The following is an 11,779-nucleotide window of genomic DNA, read 5'->3' on the forward strand; positions in this document are numbered from 1 at the left end:
CTCCCCCTGCCCCTTGCCAGAAGGGATGCTTCTGTTTTCTGTGTTTGGCATGTGACCAGACTAAACAGCCTTTCTCAAGATCACACACCAAGTTCCAGAACGTGGGATGTCTGTTTTCTGACCATGCTGCCATCTGCCTCCAGTTCAGGCACAGTAAAGGAAAGACCATTGCTGTGTGTAAGAGCACAGACTGTGGCCTCTTATTCCTGAGTTCAAACCCCACCTCTGCTACTTGATGGCTGGGTGACAGATTGCAACTTATTGACCTCTTTGCTTTGAGCTCTTGACTCTGTGAACTTAGCAGACTGATTTTGAGGAGGACATGAATGTAAGGTCTTGGTGCCTTCCAGTAGCAGGAACTTAGGAAAGGCTGACAGACTGTTTGGAATTCCTCTTCGTTGAGGCCCACCATGCTTCAAACCCTTTACAGGCTACAAACCCTTTACAGGATCTGTCAATACTACAGATAGATTTTGAGAAACATGAGAAACAACATTCAGGTCCCTGTGGAGAACACAGGGTGAAATATGGGATGCCAAGGATAGGGCTCCCTTAGAATCAAGAGGTCAGTCGTGTTGTCAGGGACTGGAGGTGTTTGTGGCTGGAGAAGGGCACTGCCCATGTGATTCAGGCCAGCTCTTTGTGACTCCAGCCAGGGTGAGCCTGCCAAGGCCTGCTCTTACTATAACCAAATAGCATCACTGGCAAAAAGGGAGCTTCCCCTCTTTCCAACTCAGGCTTTACGAGGATGGTGGAGTCATAATTACCCATGCCAGGAGCTATTATTAGGAGGCAAGTGCAGCCTTAATGACCGTACTTAATAAAGCTTGGAGAAATGGAGGACTCAGTGACTCCCGATCTCGCTATGGCTATGGCAGTGTTTCTTGGAGCTGCCATTGCCCAGTTCTGACATTCAGGCTCCCTGAAGGAGTGGTGGCAGGCCTTGCGGTGTCCTTGCCCTGGTCTGTACTGTGGTTTGAGGATCCTCCTGCCTCCACTCAGCTTTCCCTAATGCTGCCTTTTGATTACTGATACTGACCCAACCCACTGGGCAGGGCCTGGGAAGAAAGTTCCTGCCAAACCATGGAAGTGGTTCTCCGAGCAGCCTCGGGAAGGCTGGAGGGGGGCCAACGCTTATATGCTTGGTTTCTGTGTTTCTGAACTAATGTTTTCTGAGCATGGGGTGATATGAGAGGTGCCTCCTCACGACACCACATGGCAGTATTCTTCCCAGGTTTCAGACGAAAAAGCTGATTTCAGAGAAATTCAACAATGCCTCTGAGATCACAGCTTAAATAAGACTGCAAGGCCTGTGTGGCCCTAACTTCATTCCACGATTACTGCTGCCTCCAGGATTCTTGGTCTTGCTTTTGGTGCTGTGGCAGGAGGCTTCGCTTGAGTGAGATCTTGTACAAAACCCTGCGGATGGTAGCTGTGACCGGCTGGTTCAAAGAAGCCATGGCTGCTCAGTTTGGTTCATGCCTCAGTCTCTGGATTCCCCTGAGGTGGTTGGTTATATGCCTGCTGGGGATCCCAGGACAGGAACCCATGGCCTGGTCTACACTAAAATCCCCAGGGTTGTGTTCCTGGCACAGCCCAGCGGCACCCTGCCACCCATAGGGTATGGTACAGGACAGGAATCTCTCCTCTTGGGTCATGTGTCTGTGAGGCTCCAGGGAAGCAGCAGCCAGCACACAACTATTTTTCGACCACAGAAGTGGTAGCCTTGCTTGACACCCGTTCCCTAGCAGCAGCTTTCTCCCCCTCCCAAGTACCCCTCCCTCAAGCTGGGCCACATGTCCATCCTCTACACAGAGGGTAAGGGTAGAGGGTGAGGAAGAAGGACATTCAGTCTCATGGGGCAGCTAGACAGAGTGACACCTTCTTGCCTCTGGGGATTGCTGCTGAATGCTGAGGGCTTTGCAGACAGTAGGCTGACAGCTGTGTAGCATGGAGACTGCCCAGGTTTCTGACTGTAGTATGGAGCTCTGGGCTGACAGGATGCAAGCAATCTCCTGGGCATCTTTGTTTCTCCTGTCCTCCCTCAGAGCTGCCTTTCACATGAATATTTTATTATAACTATTATTATTAGTTTTTGAGATGGAAAGGAAGCTTTTATTTACAAGTTTAGGATCTCCTGTGTGCTGAGCATACGTGGAAGAAGAGGAGGGGCCATGTTGTAGTCAGGAGCCTGGCTTAGCGCCCTGAGGAAGGGGTGCCTTGTCTGGTCCTCCTCTTTGTGAAAGTCGCCATATTCCATTTCTCCTTTGTCCCGGATTGCCCCATTGGAGGAACTGTGAGCAGCACCTCCTCCAGCTGCTGCATTCTGTATACACAGCGAAGATTCCTCTCCAGTGTGTAGAGCCTGGGGACCCTAGGCCTAGCTCCTTTGGTAACACATGTAACCCAGCACTCGAGAGGCAGAAGCAGGTGCATCTCTATGAGTTTGAGGCCAGCCTAGTTCAGGGCAGAAAAGGCTACAAAGTAAGACCCAGTCTTAAACAGAAACTGCTTTCCACTGCCCTCCAAAGTCCTATATATGTCAACAAGTCACAGGGGAAACATGTTTATGTTAGGGTGAATGGATGAATTTTCCTCTTTTATTTATTTTTGTTCTTCTTTAACAAAAATGACTCTAAAAACAAACCCCAAAACATAGAGAATTTTTCTATACTTGGTCACAAATGCAGAGATGGGAACCCAGCACACATGAACCTAGGAAAAGTGCAGACCCCCTCCCAGAGGCAGGTTGATGGACCCAGACATGGAGGGCCAGACAGCAAGTGTTTAATGGCTGAGTGCCCTCCACCCTGCTGTGGCACACCCTGGCATTCACAACCACCTGTGAATGGGTATGGCCACATTGTAAATGTGGGCAATGAGGTGAGGCTTTGAGGAGTTTGTCACCACCAAAGTCAACAGCAAAGGCGGTGGGGTGGGGGAGCGTGGCGCTTCCTCACTTAGCTAATGCTGCCTGTCCATTCCCCACCCTTCCCCAGGAGTGGAGTTCGTGGTTCCCAGGACCGGCTTTTATTGCAAGTTGTGTGGCCTGTTCTACACAAGTGAGGAGGCAGCCAAAGTGAGCCACTGTCGCAGCACTGTCCACTACCGGAACTTACAGGTGAATGGTTGCCTTCCTTGCTACACACCTTATAACGTTTCCCAGTCCATCCACCAGCCGGGTACCCAGAAGTCTCAGGCCTCAGTTGCCTCTGACTGGAACTTCCATCTTCAAGCACAGGGACTTGCTCTTCTCCAAGCCCCGCTTTCAGACACGCTTCACCCAGCACTGTGTGGACAACCCCTGGCTCTTCCAGGCGGTCCCACACAACGGCTTCATGCTAAGGGCCCTCGAAGCACCAACTCCACTTCTGTACAACACTCTGGTGCCACCCCTAGCCAGGTGGAGCAAAGTCAAGCTCTGAGCTGTATTCTCTTGACACACTCAGCGTACAGCTGAACACTCTCAGCCAGGCCTGGGTGCTTCAGCGGCAGGAATTTCCTGTTTTCTTCTTCTGTGCAGATGACTTTTTTTTTTTAACTAGAATGAAAATCACAGTTTTGCCCTAGTTAAATGTTCAGAGAGCATAACAAATTGTTGTCACAGGCTGCTCATATACCCAGAGCTGTTCTAGGCTCTGTAGATACAACAGCAACAGATATAGGCAAACCCTCATGGGCTTCTGGTTGAGTGTAGGAGACCAGTGGTAAATGAAATGACTAAGCAACTCACTATATTAAAACATCACTTATAGCTGGGCATGGTAGCACACGCTTTTAATGTGAGCACTCAAGGAGACAGAGGTAGGCGGATCACTGTGAATTCCAGGCCAGGACAGCCAAGGATACACAGAGAAATGCTGTCTTGAAAAACCAAACCAAACAAAGCAAAACAGCTCCAAAATGTCACTTAAAGAATGTATTAAATTCCACATTGCATCTGCTCTAAGGTGCCTTTATTTGTTAGTGCCATTTTTTTCATATTCTTTGTCACACTGGGGATTGGCATTAAGTATTCTGATCACAGTCTGAATCCAAGCCACACCCCCAGCCTGATACACTATTTTAATACCAATTAGGAAAAGCAAAGCAGCAAATCTGTGAAGCTCTAACAACTGTATGAAGTATTGTTATTTCAGAAATGGTAATAGGTTTTCAGAAGTATCTTAAAGTCAGTGAGCAATGCTAATATTTGGCATTCTGCCAAGGGCCCTGACAGAAACCCCCTCTAAAATGGCTGTGATAGAGGCTCCTGGCACCCTGATGGGCACACCAGGAAAACATGAACTGAGGTGGGACCACGTGAGGAGCTGAGGCAGAGTCTGTACCTGATGTGAGTGTGGTTTTCATGATTAAGTCCTGGCACAGGCTGGGTTTTACATGTATCTCAGCTGCTGGGGGAGAGGGTTAAATGTCAAAACCAGAGTTTAGAGGTAGGGAGATGTGCTTGCCATGTACACATGAAGAAGTGCATATACATCCTTGGCATTCACATGAAAGCTGGACATGGGATGCACGCCTAGAATCTTGGCACTGGGGAGGCAGAGACAGAAGAATCTCTGGAGCTCGCTGGCCAGGGAGTGTTGCCAAATGGGTAAGCATCAGGTTTGCTGAGAGACTGTCTCAAAACATAAGATGGAGAGGGAGAGAGGATACCTAACAAACAAACAAATGAGTAAATAGACAAACACCCAGTGTTTGAACCACGGGGTTCAGAAGTACACAGGGTGTCATTGCGCTCTTTTAGGCTAGGTATTCCTCTCGTAGTTATTTGTAGAGTGACTGATCTGATGGTGTTTTTATTTTTATTGTCAGTGTGTGTTATTTTTTACATTAACTAATTTATTTATTTATTTTGTGTTGAAGGTAGGAGCACACAAGCTATAGCATGCACATGGAGGTCAGAGGGCAACTTACAGAAATAGGTTCCCTCTTCCATCATTTGAGTTCCAGGGATCAAACTCCGGTTCTCAGGCCTAGAGGCACTCACCCTTACCCACTGAGCCTTTTGCTGGACTTAATCTAGTGGTTCTTAAGCAGGAATGTGAGTCTTGGAGTATTTGTACTAGGTCACACATTGAGGGTGCAGTAACATGTAATTTAAGAACTTTCTTGAAATGGTTACAATGTGAACAACTTGTTAAGAGTCTCAGGTTTGCTTTATCCTCTCTGAGGAAACTGAAGCTCAAAGAAAAGATTCCCTCAAGGCAATGCCGAGTAAGTTTCTGGGCCTTGGACCAGATCCCTTGATTTTTGATCACTCATTTCTTTTACTCCACTAGTTAATATTTAAAACTAAGGCCTGTAACCTCTCGACCTGGCTCCCCACTTGTAAAAGACTCTCTGGCTGTGCCCACACATGCCATTTAAGTCTCTTGATTTCCCTCTAGAGAGCAGCTGCCCTATGGCCACAGCAAACACATGTCCTATCTCTCTTTCGGGGAGGCCTGGTTTGGCCAGAGCAGGGACTACACACAGGCCTCTACAGCGCTTCATGGACAGTCATCCAACCTAGGGACATCATCATTCTTCTTAGACCTTTCACAAGACGGTCATGGGGTAATCCGGTTCTGATTCTCCACAGACTTAGCTAACATCTTTTAAAAACGCTTAGAGCCTACCCTCCCCCCGCTTGCTTATGCTTTCAAGTGTAAACTCAGGAAACTCCATTTTTAAAATTTCATGGTAGTGCAGATCAAACCTAGGGCTTTGAACATACTAGACAAACATTATACCACCGAGCCACATGCCAAAAGCAAGAATCTTCTTTTTTTAAATTTTTTCAATATATTCACAAGACTCCCTAAGGAAAAGAGAAACATAGGGTGGGGGCATCTCTGTGACTAGCTGGAGACCTAAGGCGGGGTCAGCTCCTGGGAGGATATGAAGGGCACCCAAGAAGAGATTCCTAGTAGCAGAGGCCTAGAGCCTGAAGAGGACAGCCACGAACTAGCCTAGCCTCCTACTAGAGAGAGGGGAACTCCAACCCACCCACAGAGACGTCAACCCCAAATTTACCCTGCCTATGAGATGTGCAGGGATAAAGATAGAACAGCTGGAGCAGAGATTGAGGGATGCCCAACAATGCCTGGCCCAGCCAAAGACCTACCCTATGGGAGAGTGCCAGCCCGTGACACTACGAACCATACTCTGCTAAACTTGCAGACAGAAGCCTGACAGGGTTGTCCTCTGAGAGGCTCTACCCAGTAGCACCTCAAAACAGATGCTGAGACTCATAGTCAAGAATCTTCATTTTAACGGCCTTTCTGGGAATGTTTTAATTCCTCAGTGTGGGACTCTGAGCTTTTAGTGGAATTGTATAGCCCCCAAGGAGACCCCAGGATTCACGCTCACTCTCAGTGAGAAAGCTGGAAGAATTCAGAAATGTCCTGTCTTCCAGGGCAGTGGGCTACATCATGTCCAGGGCCTCTGGGTCCAAACTCCAGGCAGCCTCGCATCCCTGCACCTGGCCAGTGCCATTCCTGTGGTCCCTAGATACATCAGGCATAGACATTGCCTCAGCTCCTCACTGAGGTGCCTGGTGTACCCATCAGGGAACCAGGATTCTGCCACAGCCATCTCAGAGAAGGATTCTGTCAGGGACATTGGCAGAATGCCACTGTCTCTGTAGCTTCTGCCAACTATCAAAAGTGAAGAATTCTGGTCCACACAGCAGATTCCACCTGACTCAAGTCAGGCAGCTTATGAAGTTAGCCTTCGTCAGGAGAGCTTTTGTGGAGCATCAGGGATGGGAGGTGAGAGCAGGCGTGGAAGGTGCCTAGTGCAGCTTCCAGAAATCTCGCTGAGCCACTGCTGGTCATGGTTCCACGTGGATCCACAAGGAGTGATCTAGCACAGCAAGTGTAGGCCTTCCTGGGCATGAAGGTGGCTGCAGGCCCCACAGAAGAATGCATACATATGGAGAGCACTCATCCACTCAGAATGCTGGAGTCAGAGGAGAAACTGGGGCCCCCAGCAGCAGCCTCACCCCAAGGTATCTGGGAGGGGCCCTTCTCTAAGTCCATCCACACCCCTTCCAAACGCTACAGTTTCATAGCAGGGGGAGGGGAGGAAAATGCTTGCCTTCACTTAGTCCGTTTAGTTGTCTGCAGGGGTGAAGGGGGTGAGGGGCTCTCCCAGTCCTGCAGCTGGTTCAGCTCCACCTGACATTCCTGACCTTACCGTGTGCCAGGCGTCACGCAGAATGCTTTGTGAGAAATCTCGTCAGTTTTCCACTTATAGAAAACACTGCCTCAACTCCCCGACTCCTTGCAGGGTTGCCAGGGTTACCCTTACGCCTCAGACATTAGGGAGGTTCGGTCACTTGCCTGCAGAGACAGAGGGCTTGCATACAGGACATCTCTTAGCTGAGATGGCACACTTGACCTTTTCTAACTACCAGGGAAGTGCTGCTTGCACTGTTCTTGCTGCTCCAACACAGTCAGGCCTTTTCTGCAATGATCTCACAGCACTGATCCTGAGTATTTCAAACATAAGCCAACCCCAGCTGGCTTATTAGCCAAGGCCAATCATAGCTGCAGTGCTTCCAGAAGGAAGCCTTCACTGAAGAGAGGACGTGCTATTTTCATTCCAGCGAGGGTCTCTAAGCCATCCTACAGGATTGTCACCATGGGCCACTCCTGGGCTTCTGCTACCCTCCACCTTCCCTCCTTCTGCCAAACTCTCTGGAAAACAGGTAGCATTGTCCTGAACAATGAGTTCCTGTTAGCCAGGCAGTTATTACTTGGCAACAAAAAAGGGCCAGAGGGTGGTTGCTATGGTTAGTATCTATACTTTTTACTTTTCTTACAAAATACATTGTATGTAAACTCATATAATGGGGTCCCATTGCCCTAAGATACATTGTAGATGGGAAACATGGCTCCCATTGGCCACAAGTGCGTAAAAAAAGTAGTCCTGGACACACACACACACACACACACACACACACACACACACACACTCTCTCTCTCTCTCTCTCTCACATACTCACACACAAACATACCAGTGTGTGCGTGCACACTCTCACACATATCATGCCACCACTGACATCTCTCTGCCTGTGTTGTCCCTCTCTCCACCACAGAAGTACTTGTCCCAGCTGGCAGAGGAGGGCCTGAAGGAGACTGAGGTGGCATGCAGCCCAAGCCCGGAGGACAGCGGGATTGTGCCACAATTTGAAAGGAAAAAGCTCTGACGCTGCTGCTGCTGCTGCTGCCGCCGCCGCCGCCGCCGCCGCCGCCGCCGCCGCTGCTGCCGCTGCTGCCGACGCCGCTGTCACTATGGTCTCTGGAAGGTGGATGGGAAGCCTGCCGCACTAGGGCCAGCCTGGCTTCAGGGACAGAACTGAGACCAGAGAGGAAGGAGAGCCAGGCAGGACCAGGATGTGGTGCGTGGGCTTGTTCCCAAGACAAGCCCCACAACCCTCAAGTATCTCTGGGAGCAGGCTCACCCGCTGGGCCCCGCCCACCAAGGGTGACCAGCTTCCTGTGGGCTCCTCTTTCTTTTAGTGTTTTTCTCTCTTCCTCTCACCTCTCTTTTCTGTGCCAAAGTTCACTTCCTTTTCATAAAATCCAACTTCTCAGGGATTGTCACTGTGTTTAAATTTTTGACTGGATATGGTAGGTCTGTCAAGTGAGGCTGGGTCATGTAAGGGAAAAAGTATAACAGAAAGGATGGACTTAGAGTCACTTCTGTGAACCTGCTGTGGTCTTGCAAGCTGGCTTTTGTATGTCCCACAGGTAGGAAGGCTGAGTCAGGTTCTGCAACCGAAGAATTAGTTGGCAGAGGTGGACGTGGTTTCATTAAGATTTCCTCCAGTTGGACCCCATCATTTTGAAAGGCTCCTTTTCCTTTTTAAGTTTCTGGCTAGTGCTGGGAATCGAACCCAGAACCTTATATATTCTAGACAGGAGTGCTACCACTGAGCTATATGCCTAGCTAAAAAGTCTTGGTTTTTTGTCTAGAGTCAGGGTTCATGTAGTCCAGGGATTGCCTTTAGTTTTCTCTGGAACTAAGCTTCTCTTGAACTCCTGACTCTTCTGCTCCTGCCTCCTGAGAGCTGTGATTACAGGTACGGTGGTGCTGGGGATCAAACCCAGGGCTTCCAGCACAAAAGATCAGCACTCTGCCCAGCCCCAGCACTCCTATTTTTTAAGAAGTCATTCATTTTCAACTATTCTAGTAAACAACCAGGCCAGTGCCTTAAAGTAAAATTATATTAATTTTATGGAGCAAAGAAAAACACTGTTGTAGGAGCTCTGACAGATTCAATTCAAACTTCTTGATTTAAGATGGGTCTGGATTTGGTCCACTCAGAACAGTGACTTTGGTATGGGTTCACTTTAACTGAACTTGAGGCCAGCCATGTCCGAGGAAACCAGTGTGGGTCCAGGGTACATGCTGACCTCTCAGCTCACAGTTTCAGCCTAACTCAGGAGCCAGAGACTGGCATCTGGCCTTGAGCTATCCGTGGTCCCTCAGCTTTGGGGTACCTTGTACTGCAGTGATTGGAGAATGATCCCCCACTGATGGAGGAACTAAAACATTTGATTTGCTGGGTACTTGTAGGTAGGGAATGGAGGACCTTGCTTACGCCGGCTTGGATGTTAAAATCCTAGAAGGAACAGGTCCCTGCTTCCCATGTGGGACAGGGCTTAGTGGAAGGTCTCGGGACACGGGCACTAGAGGACTATGGTTCCACTAGAGCCATAGAATGGACCCCAAGGACAGAGAGAGGCTGGTGCCATCTTCATGAGTGGACACGCCTCCCTGAAGGTGCCATTGATGTGGGTAGTTTGCTGTGCGAGTTGCCTGGTTATGTTCCCAAGTAAAGGCAAGGGGTCGCGTCTGTTTCCCTTCTACTGCGGTTCTCCCCTTGCACAAATGGAAGGGGGATGGATAAATGACTTAGTTCAACACTAACATGTTATCAGTGAGGATAATGAGGCACAGGAGAAAAAAAAAGAATGCAACACCTGAAATGACCGTGTTTAAACCTTGAGGCCCGTGGTTCCTGGCCAGGAGAGACCTTTTGGAACCTATCAAAGAGAGGAGGGAGGAAGGCCAGTCTGAACAGGAGTGATGGGAAGTTGGTAGCTTTAGAACGTGGTATCCAAAGACTAACTAGAGTGTCTGTGTGCCCAGGTGCTGGATTCTACAGGCAGTAAGCCAGCACTGTGATTGTGAGCAAAGGCTTCCATTTCTCAGAAAAGCTTTGACCTCTGGGAACAGCTTCTGGCCACATCCCTAAGTCCATCAGCACCTCCATCAGAGGCTGGACACTTTTTCTTCTAGAGAGTAAGCCAGACCTCATGGACACCACTGGCTCCTATGCTAGTAGTGTTTCTATGGAAAGCCACATGGCCCAGTTCTCAAGCAGTGGGATGGTTCCCACGGTTGTAAATTGACTTTTGTAGGAGCAAACTGGAGAAAATCCCCAAAGAGTGAAAGAAAAGACAGTCTCTAAGTTTAAAGTCATGGATAATTCTATACTTGTGTGTGTATATATACATATATATTTATTTTTATATAATTCCATTGGCATGGTCCTTGCACTTTTTATGTGTGTTACACGCAATGCAGTATTAAAGACAACCAGGAAAATATTTATTTCTTTTAAAAAAAAGTTTATTCTGTATTTTGTCAGTCCTTTCAAAATGTCTCCCCAAGGTCGCTCATGAACAGTTTGCTACCTTGCACAAAAGATTCTTTTGTACCCTGGGCTAGTGTAGCAGAAGACCTGTGTTCTTCCTCCGGATGGCACTCGCAGAGGCTCTGGTGACCTTTTTGTTGATATGAGCAGCAGCCGTTAGCGTTCGGGTTTCCCATTCTTGGACAGTCCAAGGTGGTGATCTGTAAGATTATACTTGAACTGGACCAGAGATTGTTTTTGTGTGTTTTTGAGATGAGCAGAACTAGTAGTTAATTTAAGTTTGAAACTGTAAAGTATTAGACTATTTTGAGTGTCTTATATAAATTGTCATCACTTTTTCTGATCTATATAACTGACCCAACGTGTTTGTTTTTACAAAAGGAGGAAATGATTTTTAATAAAGAGAATTTTAAAGCTTGTGAGTGGCTGTGTCATGCAAGGGTCCTTCAGTACTGGGTTAGGGGCTCATAGTGCTGCTACGTTAGCTTCAGTCTCCTTTGGAAATTCAAGTGTGTGTATACCAGTGTGCGTGCCTGTGAGTGTGGTGCACATATATGCAAGTGCTTGTGGAGGAGCGAGGTCAAAGTTAGGCATCTTTATTGACCTCTTTCCACCTTCTTTACATTTATCCAATTATTTTCTGACTATGTGTCATGTATATGTGAAGAGGAGAGGATAACTTGTGTGGGTTGGTTCTCTACTGTGTGAGTCCTGGGGATTCAGTCAGTTTGTCAGACTTTGCTGTAAGCATCTTTACCCACTCACTGAACCACCCTGCCAGCCCTCCATCTTAGTTTCTGAAAAAAGGTCTGTCACTAAAGCTTGTCAAACAGTGAGCTTCAAGGATCATTCTCTTTTCCTGCCTCCCTTTTCTGAGCTCACAGGCTTTTATGTAGGTGCTGGAATCCAAACTCCAGTCCTCATGCTGTATGGCAGATCCTTGGCTACCAACTTCACCATCTCCAAAGCCCTCAAATGTTCTAAAGGTTTGAGGAGACACTACAAAACAGCTCCCACTTAGGTCTCTGGTTAGGAAACCAGAGAGAACCAGGCTTTCCGTGGAATAGTGGGTCTGGGATGACCCTTTTGGAACACGGGGCTCCTCCCAAACCTGTAGTGTTCCCC

At 48.2% G+C, this 11,779-nt stretch overlaps 1 protein-coding gene across 1 annotated transcript in view; it reads left to right on the forward strand.

Annotated features, from left to right (window-relative positions):
• The window catches only part of Rbm20 (RNA binding motif protein 20), a 182,740-nt gene extending 171,482 nt beyond the window's left edge, over positions 1–11,258 (forward strand). Inside the window, exons 15-16 of the mRNA XM_060377041.1 lie at positions 3,000–3,121; positions 8,087–11,258. Coding sequence (XP_060233024.1) covers positions 3,000–3,121; positions 8,087–8,197 — 233 coding nt within the window. The 3' untranslated portion in view covers positions 8,198–11,258. The remainder of the gene's footprint in view (positions 1–2,999; positions 3,122–8,086) is intronic.
• Positions 11,259–11,779: the final 521 nt, after the last annotated feature.

Source organism: Meriones unguiculatus, chromosome 1 (genome assembly GCF_030254825.1).
Source record: "Meriones unguiculatus strain TT.TT164.6M chromosome 1, Bangor_MerUng_6.1, whole genome shotgun sequence".
Taxonomy (NCBI): Eukaryota; Metazoa; Chordata; class Mammalia; order Rodentia; family Muridae; genus Meriones; species Meriones unguiculatus.